This window comes from Mesoplodon mirus (genome assembly GCF_964341445.2).
Source record: "Mesoplodon mirus genome assembly, chromosome: 7".
NCBI lineage: Eukaryota > Metazoa > Chordata > Mammalia > Artiodactyla > Ziphiidae > Mesoplodon > Mesoplodon mirus.
Genome location: NC_138983.1, coordinates 38,751,530 through 38,776,099, shown reverse-complemented (window position 1 = coordinate 38,776,099; position 24,570 = coordinate 38,751,530). Strand labels below are relative to the sequence as shown.

Below are 24,570 nucleotides of genomic sequence, written 5' to 3'. Positions count from 1 at the left end.
AAAACAAGTCTTAAAAACAAAACACAACACAACAAAACAAAACTCAGTGCCAAAGTTCTTGAAAGTTAGAGGCTATGTTTTATTCTTCTCTGTATAATAACCCCCCATGCACTTGGCAGCGGATAGATACTTACTAAATGTTAATTAAATTATTAATGAACAAAAATGGGTATGGATAGATGATTCTTAGAAACTACATCTAATCAATATCACAAATAAAAATACTTCAAAAATAAAATGACTCTTGCTTGAAAACAAAGTCTGTTATACTGGTAGCAAAGAAATGTAGTATCTTAGTAAACAGCAGAAATATATTTTTTAAATAATTATTTTGCAGTTAATATATAGAATCAGATTATGGGGGAGAAAACAACTAAATAGTCCAGTGAAAACATAAGTTTTGAAAACAGAGGATTTCAAAAATTGCAATGTTTCTATTATTTTCCCCACATTGGCTAAGAAATCAATACCTAAACAAAATTTATAGATAAGAATATCTTAATTTTTTTAAAGCTAACCTGGGAAATAGGTGGCTGACTGATTCTCTTTCTCTCAAGGTTGAATACAGAAGCTACCCTTGGAAAGAATCTAATAACTCACTTTCCCTCTTGGACTTTTCATGACTGTCAAGAATCTCGAGGGTTAAGATCTGTCAAGAAGTCTTTGTGAGAACTAGCTACAATCCTGTGGCATGTTCACTAGAATGTAAGCACTCTGAGGGAGAGATTTTTAATCTGTTCACTGCTGTATCACTAGTGCCTGGGAACACTTCCTAGTACAAAAAACACATACAATAAATATCTGTTAGATGAAAAATGAATTTGATAGATGCCCTACATTTTAAATTTAATAATATTCACTATGAGGAAGAAAATGACAGACAAAGGGAAAGGCAGAAGCCGTTTGGGCCAGGATTCCTAGATATAGGCAACTTTAATACTGGAAGATCACTAAGAATTTCTGAGGGAGAGGACAGAGGGAATAGTCCAGAATACACAAACCTTCTTTTTCCAGTTTCCTTAAATTTACTGCTCTACTTCTTTATTTACTGTGCCTCTTGGTGAGTCCATTCTTGCCTAAATATTTTCATCTCAGGTAACAAACTCTTCAGAGTTCAGCTCCCTGATTGTGAGGTAGGATCAATTAAGATGTAGTGTAGCTTGACTACCTGCCACTATTTGTCAGCTTTATTTCCCAGAATACTCAGCCTCCTAGCTCCTGTATGCTACAAACATGAGCTCAGACTTAAGGTTTGTTCTGTTTTGGGGGGAAAATGAAGTCCCAGTTCAATATTCTAAATAAATTAAAATACCTACCTCATACCTTCCCTGTTCTTATATGCTTCTTTCCTATTTTTGGTTGAATCTTCCCTATCCATTGTGTGCTTCACAAAGAATGCCACGTGTGAGGCAGCAGAAGTCACCTAACTGCTTCTCAGTGTTTGTCTATATGAAAACCTAATATCCTTGATATCTGTTAGTGGAAGTGTGTCTGCTATTTGGGTTACTTTAGTGGAAATCTTGGAAAACCACTGCGAAAACATCATTCAACTAAGACTAGTAGTAACAAGAGAAATGCTTTTATGCCTAGAATACTATTTAACAAACGTTTACTAAGTGCCTCTTAAATGCTGAGTAATGTGCTAGATTGTGGAGATGCATCACAAACCCAGAAGATGCAGGGTTCCTGCCCTCAAGGTGCTAATGTTCTAGCTCAGAATTGTGAATTCACTTCATTATCATCTTTAAAATACAACCTTTACTTAAAAAGCTAAATGCAATATATTGAACAATATTATTCATAACTAGTTTTAAAAAATGATGCCTAACTAAGATTGAGGGTAATAACTAATAATAACTTGGAGCCTCTCTAATCCATACTTGCTTTATTCTGGGGCTGCTTTCTAATTCAATCTTTTCTTGTAGAAATACCCCATATGAACTCTGAGACTTTAAGTCAATGTGGCATCAAAAGCCCTTTACAGCTTCCCATAGCTAGTAGCTATGAGTTCCCTAGGGTCTTGTGACAGTCATTGGATTTCATGCCCAGCCAATAAAGAGTACACTGTACATTCTCTAAATTGCTAGGCCTATTGCCTGAAGCATGGGTGGGTTGGGGGGAGAAGAGACTCATACATAGCATTTCAAGAAAGGAACATTAGATATAACCCCATGACTGTTCTAGTCCAAGCTTCTCATTTTGGAAGACTACCACTATAACCGACAAGCATCTCCTCTCCAGTATCCCTCAGCCATGGCTAGTATTTTAACTGTCCCAGCTGAAGACCATAAAGAAATAAGACTATAGGCCACAAAAGGCATATATACACAATGAGAAGGTGTTACAAGTTCTCTAAAGGAGAGTATCTTGACTTGCTTTCCTGTTTTTTCCAGATTTTTGTTTCTTAGGACACAAGGCTCTCCTCTTCTAAATAAAAAAGCAGGTGTCTAGCTAGGCTTTCTTGAATAGAAACTATGATCTGATAGTCCCTTTTTAATCAAGGCTTGTGAATAGTTCCGTTCTAACTGGGGAGCCACAGCAATTAGGGATAAGGCAAGAGGTGGGAAGGGGATGCAGAAAAAGGGAAGGTTTAATTAAAGCTACTGCAGGGACAGTATCACCCGCTCAGGATTTAGTTGTGAATACCAAAAGCACTCCCTCCACAGCCTTGCCCACTGCTCCTTCACCATGTTCTTAATTCCCTGCGGACAGGAACATCTCAACTTGACATGCATGCACTCTCACCTTCGCCCTGAAGACTTTCTTTAAATACGTTCGTGAGTAAGAGTATGGAAGAGTTCTGAGATTGTTTCCCCACCTACATTTTATAGTTGACATTAAAAGTATTGTCAAATTTATTTATAAATTTGTTTTCAGGATTTAGTCTAAATATTATTCCAAGTGGAGAAAAATATCATCCTATTTTCTAGACATTATACCGTCTTTGAAAGAGGAACTAAGCTACCATAATTTTTAGCCTTGATTCTCTTATATTAAGCTGTTTAAGTTTCTACTCCACATTAAACTATTACAAAAAAAAGAAGCACATTTGAAGGAAACAAAATTACATAATCAACTATAAAATAGGTTAATGAAATAAATGCTGAACAACCGTACATATTGTTTGTAGTCATGTCTTCAGCTTGAAACAAATGTATGACATTAAAACATGTTCCATCTTGAAATACCTTTGTAAATATGTCATAGCTAAAGTAAAACTATAATTAAAAAAAAAAGATAAACACACTGCATGTATGCCTCTTGTGCAACCTGGAAACTATTCTAGGTACTTTCTCTCTGTCATAAATAGTTCCCTACATACCTTTGTTCTAACAACATTCTGGACTCCGGTGAAGACCCAGGATTCAAATGATTACTGAATAGCAGTCAAACTCTCATTAGGAAGCCAGCCAAAATATATACTATTTATTTTATTTTATTTTGTATGGGAAACAATGCTTTATTTTTTAACATCTTTGTTGGAGTATAATTGCTTTACAATGATGTATTAGTTTCTGCTTTATAACAAAGTGAATCAGCTATACATATACATATATCCCCATGTACGTGTACCCCCTTGCATCTCCCTCCCACCCTCCCTATCCCACCCCTCTAGGTGGTCACAAAGCACTGTGCTGATCTCCCTGTGCTATGCGGCTGCTTCCCACTAGCTATCTATTTTACAAAATATAAACTATTTAAACTTAAGGTTTCACAGACTTCTACCCAAGCAGCTAAAGGAGCAGTGTGATATTAATTAAATCAGCATTTATTCTTTGCATTTATCAAAACTAAGGAGTTACCTTCCATTTCATAAATAAGGTAGCAAGTCTGCATTGTAATGACTGCCAATATCTTTTTTAAATCTCCAAAGACCAATCTCTGGAAGAAGAAAAAACCCTATATATTGCTTCATTTAGCAGAATATGGTTCTAATATTAGAGAAAATTAAGATGTATATAATATTAATATGAATATTAACACTATTTACTTACAGTTGACCCTTGACCAACACAGAGGTTACAGGTGCCAACCCGCACAGTTGAAAATTCGCATATAACTTTTGATTCCCCCAAAACTTAACTACTAATAGCCTACTGTTGACTGGAAGCCTTACTGATAACATAAACAGTCAATTAATGCATATTTTGTATGTTATATGTATAGCTACATATATTTTATAGATTTATGACATACCTAACTTTTTAATTTTTTTGATATTTCTAGGCTATGAAGTTTCTGAGTTTTTTCAAATTGTCACAAATCTCAACAATTTTTTCTAGGAGGTGGGTCAAAAAAGATCTTGCTGCAATTTATGTCAAAGAGTGTTCTACCTATGTTTTCCTCTAAAAGTTATAGTGTCTGGCCTTACATTAAGGTCTTTAATCCATTTTGAGTTTATTTTTGTGTATGGTGTTAGGGAGTGTTCTAATTTCGTTCTTTTACATGTAGCTGTCCAGTTTTCCCACCTCCTAGAGTAATGAAAAAAAAACAAACAAACAAACAAATGGGACCTAATGAAACTTAAAAGCTTTTTCACAGCAAAGGAAACCATAAAGAAGACGAAAAGACAACCCTCAGAATGGGAGAAAATATTTGCAAATGAAGCAACTGACAAAGGATTAGTCTCCAAAATATACAAGCTGCTCATGTAGCTCAATACCAAAAAAAGAGAGAACCAAATCAAAAAATAGGCAGAAGACCTAAATAGACATTTCTCCAAAGAAGATATACAGATGGCCAACAAACACATGAAAAGATGCTCCACATCACTAATTATCAGAGAAATACAAATCAAAACTCCAATGAGGTATCACCTCACACTGGTCAGAATGGCCATCATCAAAAAGTCTACAAACAATAAATGCTGGAGAGGGTGTGGCATAGGGAACCCTCTTGCACTGTTGGTGGGAATATACAGCCACTACTGGCCATATACTCAGAGAAACCATAATTCAAAAAGACACATGAACCCCAATGTTCACAGCAGCAGTATTTACAATAGCCAGGACATGGCAGCAACCTAAATGTCCATCAACAGAGGAATGGATAAAGAAGATGTGATACATATATACAATGGAATATTACTCAGCCATAAAACGGAATGAAATTGGGTCATTTGTAGAGACATGGATGGACCTAGAAAGTGTCATACAGAGTGAAGTAAGTCAGAAAGAGAAAAACAAATATCGTATATTAACGCATATATGTGGAATCTAGAAAAATGGTATATAGATGATCTTATTTGCAAAGCAGAAATAGAGACACAGACATAGAGGACAAATGTATGGATACCAAGGGGGAAGGAGGGGTGGGAGGAATTGGGAAATTGGGATTGACACATATACACTATTGATACTATGTATAAAATAGACAACTAATGAGAACATACTGTATAGCACAGGGAACTCTACTTAGTGCACTGTGGTGACCTAAATGGGAAGGAAATCCAAAATAGAGGAGATATATGTGTATGTATAGCTGATTCATTTTGCTGTACAGTAGAAACTAACATAACATTGTAAAGCAACTATATTCCAATAAAAATTAATTAAAAAAATTTTTTCTACTATGTTAATTGAAAAAAATCCACTTATAAGTGGGCCCATGAGGTTCAAACCCATGTTATTCGATGGTCAACTGTACAATGTGGCCTAATTGTGTTCAGAAAGGACTTGGGGCACATACAGTATTAAAGGTGACCCGTAAAAGAGTGAGGGCCATGAGTGATGGGTTGTATTATTTTATCAGGAACCCAGAGTGTTGGATTTTTGACAGCAAGTATTAAATTTTTTTAATAAAGTGAGTCTATATTAAAAGATTCATGTTTTGTATGGACACCAAGGGGGGAAAGCGGCGGGGGGGTAGTGGTGTGATGAATTGGGAGATTGGGATTGACATGTATACACTAATATGTATAAAATGGATAACTAATAAGAACCTGCTGTATAAAAAAATAAATAAAATTCGAAAAATCCAAAAAATAAAAATAAATAAATAAATGTCATGTTTTACTCTTATATGTTACTCAAATTTGGAACACCCTATAATTCTGAATCTTTTAAAAGATCCGACAAGAATATGTAAAATCATAGATGATCTCTTCTGAAGATTATGAAAAAAATTTAGATTACACAAATAAAGAAATCACAGTAAAGATTTTAAATGTTTAAATCACAAAACCAAGAATACACCTTTATCATGAAACATTGGTAAATTATATCTACAAAATACACAAACTAGGTTAACAAACTCTTGTCTACCTACCACACATCTTGGGGAAGATTTAAAGTTATGCTGCCTTTGATTTCATCATGGAAACACATATATCCTAAGGTAGCTAATGTTACATACAGAGTTGTAACAATTCCCATGCCAATATTCAGTGCTTGGGTGAAGCGTTTTGATTCTTTCATTTGGTTTTCCAGTGGAAGGACCTAAGAAGAGAATGCAAGTAATTTAAAACAATCTAATATCCCGTCTTATATGTACACAAATTAATCTTTCTATAGTTTATATGCAAACATAATTGTTGATGTATTTTTCTACGTGTTACATATTTTTTCACACTACAGGTTTTTTTATTCTTAAAAAGACTTGAAATCAGCTCTTAGTAGGCAAAAGCGTCTGTTAGGTTTTTTAAAATAAACTTCTTACTCTGGAATAATTTTAGATTTACAGAAAAGATGCAGAGAAAAACAGAAGACTCCCATATACTCCTGACCAGTTTCCGCTATTGTTAACATTTCACACAACCTAAGTACCTGTGTTACAACTAAGAACCAATATTGGTACATTACTATTAAACTCCAAACTTTATTTGGATTTCACTAGTTTTCCCACTAACGTCCTTTTTCTGCTCCAGAGTCCCATCCTGGACAGCACATTGCATTTAATCTCCTCTGGTCTGTGGCAGTTTCTCAACCCTTCCTTATTATACATTACCTTGACAGTTTTGAGGAGCATTGGTTAGGTATTTGGTACACTGTCGCTCTATTTGGGTTTGTCTGATGTTTTCTTCATGACTAGACTGGGAAAATAGGTTTCAGAAAAGGATACCACAGAGGTGCAGTGCCCTTCTCATCACACATGCTATCAACATGATTTATCACTGGTGAAATTAATTTTGATCACTTGGGCAAGGCAGTGTTCGCCAGGTTTCTCTGCCTGTAAAGATTTTTCCCCCTGCCTCATCATACTCTATTCATTGGAAGTAAGTCACTACAGATAGAGGGGATTAAATTAGAGCTCCTGGAGGGGGGGTATCTACGTAAGTTATTTGAAAATCTGCCCTACGTACTTATTTATTTAATCATTTATTTGTATTAGCATGGATTCATGTATATTTGTTTTATACTTTGAGTATGAATCCCAAACACTATTATTTACTTTGTTGCTCATATCATTCCATCTTTGGTCATCGTGAATTCTATCAGGTTGGGTCCTGTGTCCCTTTGACATGAATCCATTCTTTTGTTTTTTGAGCACTTCCATACTTTCTGGCACTACAAGATGCTCCAGACCCACATTGAATTTCCTTGCTTCAGCCCTACAATCAGCTATTTCTTCAAAGAACTTTGGTTCCTTTGTTGGAGAATTGTATTTAGAACTCAAGATCTGGGTGCTGAGTGTGCTCATTGCTACTGGGTGCCACTGCTTCCAGTTCTCTCAGCAGAAAGAGTTAGGAAACATATGTATGTATACTAACCCATGTATATACATGTCTATAACTGTTTCTATATCTATCCATCTATATCTAATGTCCGTCAATTTAATAAGATGAATATTTTCATTATGGGGAAAAAAAACCTTTAAAGAAAAAAGGCTAACTGAAAGGTTAATTTTTTAGGCAAATCTTTGGAGATTTTGGCCATACAATTTGACCATGCAGTAAAAGACACTAAGTAATAATAATAACAAGTATTTACTGAGTGCTTACAATGTGCTAGGTATTTTTCAAAAGCTTTGCATGTAATACATCACATAGTATTTATAATAACCTCATGAGATAATAACTAATTTCATCTCCACTTTTCACGTGCGTTAGTCAGGTCTACGTGGAAATTTTAAGTGATTAACAGAAAAGAGATAATCCAGACCTGAAATAAGAAGCTAAAGTCAAGAATGGTGTCAATGCAGCTAGAAAAGGGGGAAGAGAAGGAAATGAACATTTACAGAGGCTCCCTCAAGCAGCATTAAGTGTTTTACACATAATCTCCTTTATGGAATAGATTTGGGGAAATATGAAAAGAAGACTCAACATGTCTTAATTACTGACTGGAATGGGGAAACCAGGGACACAGTGAAAAGAAATACTCCAACATTTCAAGCTTGAGTGACTGGAAGTAAAACTAAAATAAATAGAGAAATGAGAAAGTGAAACTGGTTTTAGATTTAAAAAAAAAAAAGGTTGTCTGTCAGACTTCGGAGTTGTTGAATTTGAGATGTCAGAGGAACAACACTTAACTGGAAATGTCCAACAGTTAACTACAGCTTACTAGTTAAAGCAGAAATGAAAACCTACACTTATGTCTGTAACACAGATAAGTGGAGCTGTAAGAATTAGTGAGAATTCTATAAAGGAGAATTCAGAGAGAGCAGAAACCCAAGTAAAATGGCGTAAAATGGCGTAAAATTGCCTTTTAGTTCTGTTTTGTCTGTGGTTCATATAAATAGATGTTTATGAGTGGTTTTGCTCCCATACCAAACCATCAGGCTATGAAACATAAGCTATGGAGTAAACAGCAATATTCAACTTTCCCCAAATCTACATATTCTAGGCTTGAAATGAACTGGAAGCATCCTTAATGGAAATATTTAGGATCTCAGAATTCTCAGGATGTTTGTATCTCTTGGTATTAGCTTTATGATAACATCATTTCTCAAAACAAGTATGATATGTATAAATCTAAGCAGAGAATTTATATTTGACTCTTCTTATGCAATAGTAACTTTGTAACAATTTCAATTCACTTAAAATCATCTAGTCTATAAAATATGATGTTTGGGATTTGTCTGAATATAACCCAGACTTGCTAGAGTAGACAGAATACAGATCAAACAAAATTAGCCATAAGTTAATGGTTTTTGAAGCTGGGTGATGCTTACATAGGCGTTCATCACACTATTCTCTAAGTTTTGTATAGGTTTGAAAATTTCCACGATAAAATGTTAAAAAATCATCTATTCAAATGTTCTCATTTTACAGATTAAGAAAAAGTGATACATCTAAGATAAAAGTCTTGGTAAGTAGAAGAAGTAAATTATAATTCAAGTCTATCATACCAAAATGCAAATTGTTTTCTAGGAATAAAAAAATAGAAACAAAAGAAAAACAGGCATTTTTAAATGTAAATAAGTCCTTGTGTTAACTTAAGATTTTAAAAAATAGTAATAAAGACTAAATCCTTACCACTCCTATGCCTTCAAAAGCAAATACAGCAGTACCAAAAAAGAGAGGGTATTTTTTCCAGCCAGCCACTATTGGAAGGTTGTGGGGATCTGGCATATTCTGGAGAAAGAAAAAATAAGATGTCAATAAATTACATCTTTACTTACTTGAAAGAATTTAAAATGGAAGAGCGAAATCATATACTTCTGAGCTTCACAGCAGCAAATGTGTATTATAAATGTGAATAATTCTTTCAATAAAAACTTTAAGCATCCTATGTTAAATGTAGCCAAGCTGTTAGGATTTCACTGCCAAAAGCAATTGTTTTCCTCAAGCCCACACATTCCATCTGAGCTAAATGCTCCTGATTACCTGTTTCCACCTGTAAGTCCCAGGCTGTTCTCACTGGGTATGGCTCCTGCCACAACAGGAAATACATAAGTATATTCAACGTCTGAGCTGAGAGCCATATAGTCAGTTATCAACCACTGCTGACGGTGTCCAATGAAATTCATTCCCCACTCTACTTTCATTGCTCTTTTGGTCTCTAAGATTTCCCGACTTTGGCTTTCTATCTCAATAACGCTGTGCTGTTCTCTAGAACAGGTCTCCACGTGGTTTCAGCATCTTACTCTTTGACCTGACAGTTGCCATTACCGTTATTACTTGTGCCTATGCCTTGACTCTGGCTTTGATTTCTTGGTCCTGACTCATATAGCCTTCTTCTAACTCTCATTATCTGGAAACTCACAGACTGCGCATCTTGTTCAAGATCCCTGGGTCCACACTGGCCACTTCTTCCAGCTAGCCCAAGTCTCCTCACCAGCCTGTGTTCTCTGCCTTTACCTGACTAGAAGTGGAATTCAAGGCCAATGAAAGAGGATGAACAAAGAAACTGAAGTGTGACAGCACAGGGAAAATTTGGGGAATAGATTTAGAAGATCTGAAGCATAGGTAGAACTGTATGATATAATGGTGAAACATAAGCTAGGGTCAAAATGAAAAAATTATTAAAATGTTTGGTTTGGGCTCCCCTGGTGGCGCAGTGGTTGAGAGTCCGCCTGCCGATGCAGGGGACACGGGTTCGTGCCCCGGTCCGGGAAGATCCCACATGCCGCGGAGCAGGTGGGCCTGTGAGCCATGGCCGCTGAGCCTGCACGTCCGGAGCCTGTGCTCTGAAACGGGAGAGGCCACAACGGTGAGAGGCCCGGGTAACGCAAAAAAAAAAAAAAAAAAGTTTGGATTATTGGATAACGCTAAACTGTACTTCAAGGCTCACATGGTTCCCTCTACCTAAGGAGCCTCCTTTTCTGCTCCACTAACTCCTACATGTCCAGCCAAGGGGTCACGAACTCCAGAAAGCCTTATGAGATCTTCCTGCCTGTCCCCTTTCACTCTCACATGCTATAACAAAGAGTCTACAGGCTTTAGAATTAAGATGGGGCAAAAAGGAAACATAGATCCATCATAAGAGAATTTGTAATGAATTGCTAATGGAGATTTTAGGACAACTGCTTTGGCAGCAATGTATAAAATGGACTGTATCAGGAAAAAATAGGATTCTCCACCTTTTTTGAGTCATTGGCTCCTATGAGAGATGAAAGCTATACAGCTGCTCAGAAGAAAAATGCATATATACATACAGGAACACTAACTCTTATAAATAATTTTAAGGGATTCGCAGATCCCCTGAATCCCATCAATAGAATATTTTAATGAAACTGGGTTAAGAATCTCCAGACTGCCTACAATAAAATGAGTTGAGGTTATTGCATACATCAGATAAAGATGTGTCAGCCTAGTATAGTGGCAGTGAGCTGAAGTGGTGGCAGCAAATAAAGGTTCAGAAGTGAAAGAAAATTATAAAATCACATCTGTACGCCCATCTCTTGTGATTGGTTTAAATCTTAAAGGAATAAACAAAACACTAATGAGTTCTTTGTTTCATGTTAGGCAGTGCACTAAGGCACGATCCTAAATCTCACAATTCTAATAAGTCAGGTATTACTATCTTCTGAAGCAATATCATACAGCCCAGAAACATACTTACCAGGATTCAAAACCAGATCTGACTACAAAGCCTATGCTTTCAACCTCTATGTCATATATTGCTTTTTCAACTAAGCAGTATCCTCCAGAAGGAAGCCAGAGTTCCCTGATTATCTCCTGTGTGACACATATGAAGTAGAGTCTTTACTTATCATTACTTTTACCTCCAAAGTGAAAAATATTTACTTGTTAAGAAACATATGACACAGTTAAAAACATGTTATACTTACCCTAACAATGTATTGATAAATTATCACAAGACTCACAGCCATGGAAACGTTGGCAAGGAATGAAAGCACAAATAGATTCTTGAGCTCACGAATGAGGACCAAAAGAATTAGAAATGGAAGAAAGCAAAGCATATATATCCTTAGGTCAACAGTTCTTCTCTCACATGGATCTGATGAGTTGGTACTATTCAAAACAAACACTTTACTCTCCAGGAACCCTTCATGAACCTACACAGGATTACCATGAGAATAAGGAAGAGGGGGGAAAAAACTTCCATCAACTTATAATAATAAAGGAGAAATATGAAGAAAATTATGATCTATATACACTCTATGATAAATTCGTTTACAATAAATAAAATACTTACACAGTTTTAAGATACTCTAGTGTCTTAGAAATATATATATCAAATTTAAGGATAATTAAAATAGGATAATCTTCTTTGCAAAATAACTTTATCATACTGTGAAAAGAAAGTTCACTAGAAAATTATGAGGATGGATTTACTAATTTATTGTGAAGCTTTGTGACTGTGATGCTCATGATGCCTAGAAAGGCTCAACCTGCTTCTGAGATAATCAAAAGTGGAAGCATGCTTGTCCAGAATGGCCATTGGGTATTCTACTAACATACTTTTTTCAAAGTAAGAAACAATCTCTAAGTACCTCTTAGAAATGTACAGTACTCAAAATTAAAATTAGAAATCAGAGCCTAACTTTAAAGGTATTTTATAAAGCACCTGCTGATGAATTATCATCACTGTCAATAAATATTTGTTAAAAATCAACTATCTTCATGCATGCTAGACACTAAAAAATTTTTATTAGAGCAAAAAACTTCTACAAAATAAATCAACTTTGCCTCAAAATTTATTCAGCCACTTCTATAAACCTATATTCAACTTTCAAAAGAGATTCAATGATTTATAGGCTCCATTTATTAAAAACTGTCCTTGATTCAATTAATCACATAATCCAACTTACAAAAATAGAAATGAAATTATAGAGGACTTTAAAAATAATCTTAAAAACTCACAGCACAGGCAGATCAAACTATAATATAAATTCCAGTGAAAATCTATTTGCCCCAAATACTGTACCCTCCTTTGAACACAATGGAATGCAAAGACTTATCAAGTCTCTGGATACATAAATTCTTAAGAACCAGACCCTATAGTAATAACAGCAAGTATTTTCTGAGTACTTTCTATGTGTTAGGTACTGAACTAAATCTTATACAACGTCTCATTTAATCCTCAAAACAACACTCTGAGATGGGTGGTAGTATTAATATCAATTTATAGCTGAGGAAACTGAGGTTTAGGAAGGGTAAAAAAAAAAAATCCCTATATAATATCAAGCCAGTAAGTCCTGGTTCTAGGATTCAAACCCAGGCCTGAGACCCCAGAATCTAGCTTGTGACAGGTACATGTTTACCTGACCAAAATGCTGCAATCCTTAAAGAGGGGCCCTGCCCAAGTAGCCACCTGGCCTCCACCTTGACATCTCTCTCTCTCTCTCTCTCTCCTTAAATACAGTAACAAAAGGCCAAAAAGTCAGAAGTACAGAACAAAATCCTGATATGAATAATAATTAAAGTGTTTAATTTTACACTTATCCACAATAAGCAATGTGTAGTGTCACTACAAATGTACATATCATCTTAAACTGCAGGGAATATATCTACTAGTTTTAAGTTATATTGGCAATTTATAACTCACACAGGACTAACAAACTCTCAGGTTACACCATGTACCATTTAAGAAATGCATAGCTCTCATTTATATTGTAATTGTCCATTAAAACTTTTAATTTTATTTTCTATAATTTGAAATAGAAGCAAATTTGATAATTCACATTACTTGGCTTTTAAGAATGTATTTTATTTGTTGACCCAATTTCCTCTGTAACCAAATTATTTACAGCCAAATACTTCTGTATCAAAGAAGTACGTCCAATAATCAGATTAGATAATGATGAAAGTTAAGCTCTAACAAGGATACCTGGTAAGAGAAAAGCAGTTATATAACCAATTTTAGAGAGAACTGCTTGAGTCATTAGGTGCTTGGGAATTTGAAATCAATTCTACCACAAATCTCTCATAATAATTAGTATTCTTTGGCAGAAAGATGGTGATAAAAATTCTCAAGATTAAAAAATAAAGTAAAATAAAAATGTAGATACATACCCAGAGCAAGATTCAGGTAAACATTTGAATCCTTTGGTGCCCTCTAGAGACAGAGATTGGCTATCTAATAGGACTTCCTATGATCTCACATGTTTACCAAAATGCAAAACACTGAAATAAATATTATAAAATAAAATTACTAAATTCAGTTGTTTCCATTTAGATCTCAAATTTACTAAATTCGACTATTTATTAACTTTTCAATTCAGTAATTTAATGGTTAAAATTCCAAAGGCAGATTATGTTCTTCAGCAAAGCTAAAATGCAGAATTAAAGACACAATAGGCTACATTTGCATACTGCATATAAAATGCATAATGCATTTTATAAGGGCTTTCGCAAACCTTTTGTCAGCTGAGCCTCACAATAAATTTAAGAGGAACATGGGGAGATTTTGCTACCGTTCCCATTTTACAAATAAGGAAACCGAGGCTTGACGAGGGACAAGAGGGTCTTACCCAATGTGTGAGTTAAAACTGAGAGCATGGATTTGAATTCAGATCTTCTGACTCTAAAGTCCATGGTCTTTGGTATCACAACATTTTTTTTCCTCTGAATGTAAAATCCCTTCCCAACTCTTCATGCCCATATACACTATTTTGTCTACCTGACATTTTCTTGAGTATCTTAGAGTAAGAACAGAGAGGAGCGACTATAACCACCATGGACTAGAATCACTGGAAGCACCACAGTTCTTTTCCCCGTCGATTGTCCACAGTGGCTTAACGGGATCAAGAACAGCCATGTGACAGTTACAAAGCAGGAGATGTACACGTTTGTATGGGAACTAAACTCTTAATTCTTTGATTAGATGAAATACTGAACCTGCAATTTTATGTAGATTAAGGAGGTAAAAATCTTACAAATTTTAACTGTAAAAGTAGCAGCAATTAGTAAGGTTTAATCAAACCATGTGTCTTTTATTGGAGATTGCTATCAAGTGTGAGGACACCTCTGCAGAGAGGGAAAATCTCTGATGATGCTGTTTCAATGACCATCTGTCTGCTCTGCACAGGTGAGGTGCTCAGCGTTGCTTTCAGCTTTTCAAGTCTCAAGTCTGACTGAATGTCTTTTTCCATGTTGCTCTTCATGCCTCAAAAGATCTTTTATCTATCTACAGCAAGCTTCTCCTTACCTTCCAGAGAGTCACTTTTTCTACCTGGTCTTCTTAGGATATGTGCAAATGAGTTAAATTCTTCCATTCAACTTTGGAAGCATCTGATATCATTTCATAGGAGAAAGTCACCAATCCTAAGCTTATATTTATTTTATGTACTTAACACAGTCTACGTCACACACATACACATACACACAACTAAAATCAGACAATGTCCTGCCCAGTGATGAACAATTAATATACTGTGTGGCAGCTATGTCAGGCACCTAAGTTTCTGCCTAATTCACATGACCTAGGGGACACTGCTCATGCTCTGTGAGACTAGGTTTCCTCATTCATAAAATGAGCATGGAACTTATATTACAGAGTAGTTGTAAAAAATTAAAGGATATATATCATAGCTTATAAATATAAGATTATAAGGCACTATTAGCATTATTTATAACTTTAAATAAAGCTTGTTGGTAGCTCTCTTAGGAGATGATAGAAAAGATATAGTACTACCATACTGCACAATCCTAGAAAGGCACCATTTCCACTGTATTCTATGTAAATGACTGCTAAGATGGTATGTCCATCTTCCCAATAAACAGCCTCTTAACTGAGTTAGCAGTCCTAAAAATATGTGACTTGTGGAACTAAATACTTGTAAACTCAAAAGCACATCATCTATAATGAGCAGTGCTGATAAAACCATCAACTCTCTTATTTATAAGAGAAAGACTCAGTGACCCTTTCCAACATTAGAAACCTAAGCTGATGGCTTTATTAAACTTTGGCCTGCAGACCAAACCCATTCTACCACCTATTTTTGCAAATAAAATTTTACTGGAATACAGCCATATCTAATGTATTGTTGTCTATGGCTGAGATGAGATAGAGATCATATGGCCTGCAAAACAGAAAATACTTATTATCTGGCCCTTTATAAAAAATGTTGCCAAATCTTGGTCTAAATATAAAATGAAGCACTTAGAAAAATGAGTCAAATATATACTTAGCTATATACATATAGATTCTTTAGAACACATATTCACATGATTTTGCATTAAACTACCTATGAGGAGTTCTACATATTACTATATATAATGCCTACTACTGCACCATGCACTTGTGTATACTAATAAATGTTATTGATTAAAATAAAGAAAAGCAGAGGGTAAAGTAGGAATAATAGGCCAACTATCAGTTAAAGCACATAAAGAAATGTGCTTTGGCATTATTCTGATAGGGGAGCTTTTTTATTTCAGTGCTTTGCATGTTTGTTCAAATTGACAGTCTCTACCAAGACTGCAAACCACTCTTAAAACAAACCTTTATAATATGGAGAGAACTACAGAACACTGTACATTTCTGGACACAGTATCTTTTTAGACAATGGCAATAACTATGAGATTTTAATAATGTCCACTTTTTAACTTCACTTTTTAGGCTGCTGGCTAATGCCTTATATACTTTTTAAATAAAATATCAATGTAAAAAATATGCTACCAAAACATCCGTATATCTGCTTTTGAGATCTAAATTCCAAATAGCCAAGAATCAGTAAATTATGCCTGTTTTGATCTGAAAGAACAAGCATTATTGATATAATAGCAAGAAATGTAAAAGTCAACAATAGCAGAATCCAACTTGCAAAAAAAAACGACTAAATGAAAACCTAGAAAGATACATGATTTATGAAAGAAATACATTTTCATATTCAACCACAGCTTACTCAGAGAAAATATGATGCCATAACTATGGCATCAGAAGAAAATGATTTCAAAAACTAGAGAAAAATACTTACTTGTTTTACATTTTCAGCTAAGAAGACAATATAAACACTACAGAATCCCAGCTGTGTTATCACCAGAAAAAAATCAACCACACTCCTGAAAAGAGACACCCACAAATAAGTATTAATAAGAGCTGCTAAGATGCCGATGTATTTTTTCTCTTTTTAACTATTTTAAAACATTTCATAATAGTATTTATTCTTTTTACTTCATTACAATAAGAAATAGGCTTAAAGCATTTATTTTCTACAAAGAGCACGTATTTATGATCTGTATATCACTAGAATTATTATTGAGCAACAATATGTTACATAAGTTAAAAGCCCATTTTTCCCATCATTTCCTTCTGAAATTCAACAGTTTAAGGGTATCTGTCTATAAAATGATTTCATGAAAACATTTCATCAGTTAGCTTAAGCCCATCTCTCCTACTTCTCAAGATCTTTTTCAGATCAACCCAGTGTATTTCCCAGCAAACAGGATGAACATATTCCCTACTATCCAAATCACTAACAGGAATGGGAGAGGACTGGGGGCATGGCCCTAAGTCATTCCACCAGAGACCTCTCCAGGGGCTTAGCTTTGTTCATATTTTTTTAGATACTCTGAAAAATTCCAGCTACATAAAATAGCATATGGGAGTAGGAAAGGGAAATCACCGGTCAAATGAGCTTTATTTGGGTATTATTATAATCAAAAGTCTGCCTACATGTTATTAGTATACAGCCCATACCTTTCCCTATTGTTCTGGGAACAATTAGTGACACAAGAGCTTGCACTTACTAATTCGTTATAGTCTCTTGTTTGACCATTAATGTCAAGCTGTCAAGCAACCTAGTCTAAAAAATCTACAGACCCTCCTCCTCCCATTTGAAACTTGAAGGGCCCGTGCCCATTTCCATTCTTGCCATAACTCTCTAGTTCTCTATGGTTCTTCAGGGATCTCATTTGTTAGTAATCTTGGTACCCTGAAATGAATTCAAGTTTCTTCTCACTGATGAATTACATATAAGGTATTCCCTTAAGATCTCTTCATCCACCTTTGATTTTAGTATCCTTACCAACAATCATTCCAGCCACTTCTATCTGAAAGCCATTCTTTTTGATAGAAAAAAATAGACAAAGTTGCCTATAGACTGGGGGCAAAGAAGGAAGAAGACAGGGTTCTGGGGGCAAATCCCTAGGGCATTAGCCTCTGTTATCTTCCTTCTCCTACACAGCATATTAGGCTGTGAACTCTGAGCAGCTCATAAACACATCTAACATCCTGAAAATCCCCAGAAAGGCCATATTGAACCATAAACTACTAACACTGCTCTTTTCCTTCTTTTAATTTCCACTGCACGTATCATTTGTACCATAGTCAGCATGTTGTGAATTGCCTGTGCTTATTTTCCAGTCCTGTATTTACCTGATTTTGATTAGCCATGTCCACCAATAATAAAGTTACATTTAAACAATACAAAAATAAAAACAAGATTATGCTAAAATACATACTTTGGATGTCTTAAGAACATGTAGCTAAACACCACACTTTTATATGAAATAGAGATAGCAACATTTCTCTTGCTTTTTTTCCTTTACTTAATTATTGAGCATGATTATACCAGAGGTTAGCTAGGTGCTTTATAAATATCACTTTATTTAGACTACCATAATAATCCTGTGAAGTATTATTATAAACTCATTTGATAGTGAAAAACTAAAACAAAATAAAAATACTTTGACCCAGGTCATAAATTTGTAAGATGGTAGAGTTGAGATTTGAATCTACAAAGTCTGTCTAACTGTAAATATTGTTTCCTCCCAACTTTATCACACTTTTGTTAATGTATCTTGCCAGATTAAAATACTTAAAATTAATGTAATTTTAAATATTATTAATACCTAAAATAATTACTAATAACATAGCAAGTACTTACCGTCCCCATGCTGCTTGCTTCTGCAGACAACTCCAAGGACTTACTTCCATAGCAAAACTCACAGTGTCACTATACCCTAATGTTGACCTTTTAAACCTGAAATTTAATGACATACATGCATATGAAAAGAAAAATTTTTAATTGGTCCATAAATCCATTTCTTGAAAAGAACATCAGATAAATGGGCTATACACTTACAGAGGAGTTTTCGAAATTTCGAGATCTGCATACTTCTAAAGTTATCTCATGAAATTAAAAATTTTTATATACCCTTCTTACCCGTATATTAGTTTTTATCCACTGTTAAAGTTTATGTATTTGTTGAGTTCATATAACATAGTATTTGTGTTTCACTGATTTAATGTTTCAATTATCTAAAAACATCAACTACACTGTTCATGCTTAAATTATTCCATTCTTAGAACGGCATTATTTAATACATCTGTACAGGGCTTTATAATATATTGTTATACAAACTACCCTATTTAATCATCAAAATAGCCATGTTGTCTCTCCTATTTTTTAAAGTATATATTGTTATTTAAGATCATAAATGATGTGCCCGAAGTTTTAAGAACATTTAGCAACAACAAAAAAAGAGTTAAGATTAGAATATTAGTTTATCAGAATAGACAATATTCATTTTTTTTAAAAAGTTGGTTCAGTATCCAATAGAATCATTTTATGATGCAAAAATAAAGAAAACAAAATATTGTTTCATTGACTATCTACCAACCCACATATCAACAAAGAGCAGCAAAGGCATTACACCCAAAATGAAATTACTAACAAATTAAAGACCATTATTCTTTAACTAAAAGTAGCCCTGCTGCCTCCATTTTCCCCATATAACTTCCCTGATTTTTTTCACTTACACTAAATAAAAGAAACCATTCTATTTCACTTCTTTTAAAAGAAGTATATATATATTCTGACTAGATTGCAATCATATGAAATGCTACCTTTTCCCATATTCATTATCCTAGACTTGTCTATGTAACAGATTATAGGAAATACAACTTCTAGTTGCAAAGCACAGTAGAAATATAAGACTATTTGATACTTTAAATAAATATATAGATTTAAAATAAATTAAATAGACTTGACAAATCCACATTTACCTCTGACATAGAAAGTGACTGCAACGTACCAAAATGTGCATACAGTGAACAGAAATAATTCCTATAAACACAAGGCTGATTGGTCCAAGCTGTGAGGGAAACATTTTATAATATTTAAATATTTCAGTTTAATAAAAATCAAGTTACCTTATAAACAATGAGACAACAGACTACTAATTTGCAGTGAGTAAATATTTGTTAGACAAAATGATTAAAGAGTCATTTGCATAAGGGAAATTAGTGAACCTGATACAGAAAGAATTTAGTAATATTTAAGACAACCACATATGATTCCATCTTATTGACTTGGCTATCCAAACCTATGAATGTAGAGTATAGGTATGCAACAAAGTAGAATAGAATACAACATCATATTTAACAACAGATGGCAAGTCTGTGACTATCAGTGTCTCACCATTATAAGTATATGCAACTATGAATCATTATCTAAATGACTAAAAAGCACTGTATCTGGGATTGTGGGCAATCTACTTCTTCCATAGATTGCTTGTTGAGAATTACGTGTGAGAAACTGTGCCTAGAAAATAATTATTTGAAAAAGTGGTACATAAAAATTTTCAAGTATTTATTTACTAAAATTAAAATGATGCCTGATTATTGAGAGACAGACAAAATGTTGCCAAAGTTTATTTTTATAATCAGAAATTTTTAAGTTTCTCTAAATTAGGGTGCACAAAGTCCAATGCAGAGAAAGATGACAGTTACAACTGTTGTTAAGAAAACTGGTCAGTTAAAAAAGTTAAATATAATTTCACTACTTCATAAGTGAATTCTCCCCTATCAGGATTCTCTATAATTACAATAATTGGTTCTAACAAAACTTTGAATATTTGTTTTCAAAAGATATTGTTATTCCTAGGGGCTTCCCTGGTGGCGCAGTGGTTGAGAGTCCGCCTGCCGATGCAGGGGACACGGGTTTGTGCCCCGGTCTGGGAAGATCCCACATGCTGCAGAGCGGCTGGGCCCATAAGCCATGGCCACTGAGCCTGCGCGTCCGGAGCCTGTGCTCCACAACGGGAGAGGCCACAGCAGTGAGAGCCCCTTGTACAGCAAAACAAACAAAAAACAAACAAACAAACAAAAGATATTGTTATTCCTTTTCTTAACTATTATTCTTTAAGTCTGAAAACTACGTATTTTATTTGGAATCTAAAAAACTGTAAAATTTCACCAATACAAATACTCTATAAATATATTTATGATATGAACATATTACTTAAATTCCTGAAAATCCAAAAGAATAATAAGATATAACCATACCTAGAAAAATCAAATAGTGATTTAGGATCTTTCTGTCAAATATTATAAATAAGTAATTAAGTAGAAATGAAAAGAGTAATTAACTCTCATTTTTAGTTAGATATTATTATTACAGTTCACATAATTTTATCAGCAACAGCTAAATGATTATCTAGTTGTCACCTGACCAGGTTATATTTGACTAGGTCAGATGTTAACTTGTAATTTTTGCTGTAAATTAAGACTGATAACTGTATTTTAACTAGAGATTACAAAGATGAGTCTTACCACTATGCCTGCATTTTTTATTGCCAGTGGAAGTCCTAAAAGACCAGTTCCAATATTTCCCTTAAGAAGATGCATAAGAGTTTGTACAAATCTGAAAAGTAAAAGTTGTAAGATTTAAACATTTTAGAACAAAAGCTATTAAAATCACATGACCATGGTTTTAGCATTAGAAGGGAACTAAAAATCAATCTAGGCAAGGAATCAAATTAACATTTCCATTCAACCAGAAGTTGAATGAGCCAAAAGTTATATTTGGTTCAAGTCCTATCTTTGCTACTTAAAAGTGGAATACAGAGGGTTACTATGGAGATTAAATGAGTTATTTAAGTGAAAGTATTTTTGTACTTATTAAAGTAATAAAGAAAAGGTAATTTTCTCATAAGATTCTTTGCTGCTATGATATTCAGGACAATGTTGAAAATTATATACAACTAAGCTGGTAAAACAGCAATTTATTGCACTATCTATGTAATCATGATATTAAACATAGTTGATCTATGATTATCAACCTCAGAGGAAGTTAATTAAAAGAAAAAAAATACAATTTCTAAAACTATGTGTATCATCAGGTAAGATAAATACTAATTAACTTTCAGACAACATGAACTCCCAAGGGATTTCACCTAAGAAAAGTTTCCAAGAGGCATCTGAAGGAGGTCTCTTGACCAAGAAAAAAACAAATTAAACTAGGAAGAATAGCACAAATTTTTAACTTATGAAACAAAAATGCTTGCCTAAAATTTTTTTTACTTTATTCTTTTTTTATCAATTAAAATGTTACTTTGCTTAACTGTTAAATCACTATTAGAATAATACCTTATTCAAATCTATTAATGATGACAAAATAACAAAAAATGTTTAAAAAATGTTGCACTGCTTCCCTGGGACCATGACTTTGTTTCATACCATTCACTCAACATAAAGAAGTGTTTACTACCTACTTCCCGCGGTCTAACTCCTAACCATTTCAGAAGCTCCTTCTCTTAAAATTTCTCTTCCTCTCAGTCTGATCCCCCTTCTTTCAAGATCCATAGCATTTGATACATATCATCATTTTAGTAATTCCTACACATGGCTCTGTAATTTAGATGTATTTCTTCTTTCCCAAATAGACTATAAACGCCTTAAGGGTGGGGACCGTATCTTATTCATCTTTGTGTCTTCTGTAGTATCTACTTAAGTGCCTGGTCCATAGAAGATGATTACAAAATATACACTGAGTGAAAAGAGAAAATGACATTTAACCTTAACACTTACGAAATACCCTCTTGATCATCAAGCTGGTAATGCTTCTGAACAGGCAGGAGCTCTTGCTCATGTTCTTCATCTGATGACCCATCAAAGTTTTGCTCATTTATTAAGGGTCTCATTATATCCATATCTTTAAAAAGAAAAAGTGCTTCACTATCATTTTAAAACTTGGGTTAAAGCTGGTATAAATAACATTTTTAATAGTAGGACATGCCATTTGTACGCATCTTTACTATTTCCACCCTAAGTTAATTCACATTAATACTTTTGAGTTTTACCATATTTAGAAAGAAACAACTAGACTTATTTGCTGGATATTTTGTTTGGACTAAGCAGTGCAAAGTGAAAAGCATAAGTATTCAATGCAAAATGTTTTCTGTTTTGTCTACCTGAGGTTTATAGTAAATGATGATAGAATTATGGGGTAAAAAATGTGAAGAAATCATCTCTTGTTAGCTTCAAATCATACTGAGTACATAAATGGTAATCATATTTTTATTTATTTTTATTCTTAAAAATTAAAAAAAAATTTTAATTGAAGTAGAATTGTATAATATGTTACAGGTGTATGTATAGTGGTTCACAATTTTTAAAGGTTATACTCCATTTATAGTTATAAAATATTGGCTATATTCCCCATGTTGTACAATATATCCTTGTAGCTTATTTTATATCTAATAATTTGTACCTCATAGTCCCCTACCCCTATATTGCCCCTCTCCCCACTGGCATCCACTAGTTTGTTCTCCATATCCATGAGTCTGCTTTTTTATTATATTCACTAGTTTGTTGTATTATTTAGATTCCACGTAAGTGATATCATACAGTATTTGTCTGTCTGACATAATACCTTCCAAGTCCATACGTGTTGTTGCATATGGCAAAATTTCATTCTTTTTTATGGCTGAGTAGTATTCCATTGTGCATACATACCACATCTTCTTTATCCACTCAGCTGTTCATAACACTTAGGTTGCTTCCATATCTTGGCTATTGTAAATAATGCTGCTGTGCACATTGGGGTGCGTGTAGCTTTTCAAATTAGTGTTTTGGGTTTTTTTGTACATATACCCAGGAGTGGAATTGCTGGCAAGCATAATTTTAAATGCTTTAAGAAAATTATAAAGCCACTCCAATCTTTAAATTTTTAGTATCAAAATCTATTCTTATATCTAGCAATTTTTAGCATGATTTTGCTCCTTCTGAGGAGAAAGATAAAAGTAGTCATCACTGTCTGTCTTGTTCTCGTAAAATTCACTAAATTCAAATTTATTGAGATGACTGATATGCATTAATAAGGTCTGAAGTATAGGATATTTTAAAGAAGTGAAAGTTTGTTCCATTCAAATACATACAATAAACCTATGTAACAGGGAATTGGGGTAACCTAAATAATTTAGTTGGAAATGACTGATTGACATAACTTTTTAAAACTTCTTATTTTGTACTAATTTCAAACTTACATTAAATTTGCATGAATAGTACAAAAAAAACCTCCCATGTACCCTTTACAGGCTCAACAAATTTTAACATTTTGCCATGTTTTCTTCTTCTCCCTCAAATGTTTATCACTTTTTATTAACTATTTGAGAGTAGGTAACATATATCATGCCATTTTATCCTATCACTAGCATGTATTCCCTATGAACAAGAATATTTTCCTGAATATTCATAGTACAGTTATCAAGTTCCAGTAGTTTAATACTGATCAATACTTTTATTTAATCTACATTCTATTTTCCAGTTTCATCAACTGTACTAATAAGGTTCCCTTAGTAATTTTTTTTGCAGTACAGGACAATGTATTGCATTTAGTTGAGCTATTCTACTAGTTACCTTTGCCATTTTATCTTTTATGGTGCCCTTAATCCTCCTTTTTTCTTATTCTTTTTTTTTTTTTTTTTTTTTTTGCGGTACATGGGCCTCTCACTGTTGTGGCCTCCCCCGTTGCGGAGCACAGGCTCTGGACGCGCAG

General features: G+C 34.1%; 1 protein-coding gene across 2 annotated transcripts in view; it reads right to left on the bottom strand.

Annotated features, from left to right (window-relative positions):
• SLC36A4 (solute carrier family 36 member 4) overlaps positions 1-24,570 on the bottom strand; it is a 59,732-nt gene that overhangs the window by 26,185 nt on the left and 8,977 nt on the right. Inside the window, exons 2-9 of one of the 2 annotated variants that reach the window (XM_082628464.1) lie at positions 22,602-22,725; positions 21,345-21,435; positions 19,797-19,885; positions 18,676-18,771; positions 16,765-16,849; positions 11,671-11,898; positions 9,413-9,511; positions 6,268-6,437 (exon numbers count right to left, since the gene is read on the bottom strand). In XM_082628464.1, the coding sequence (XP_082484590.1) occupies positions 6,268-6,437; positions 9,413-9,511; positions 11,671-11,898; positions 16,765-16,849; positions 18,676-18,771; positions 19,797-19,885; positions 21,345-21,435; positions 22,602-22,725 (982 nt within the window). Of the gene's footprint in view, positions 1-6,267; positions 6,438-9,412; positions 9,512-11,670; positions 11,899-16,764; positions 16,850-18,675; positions 18,772-19,796; positions 19,886-21,344; positions 21,436-22,601; positions 22,726-24,570 lie in introns of those variants that run through there. The other variant, XM_082628465.1, reaches the window with a different exon arrangement.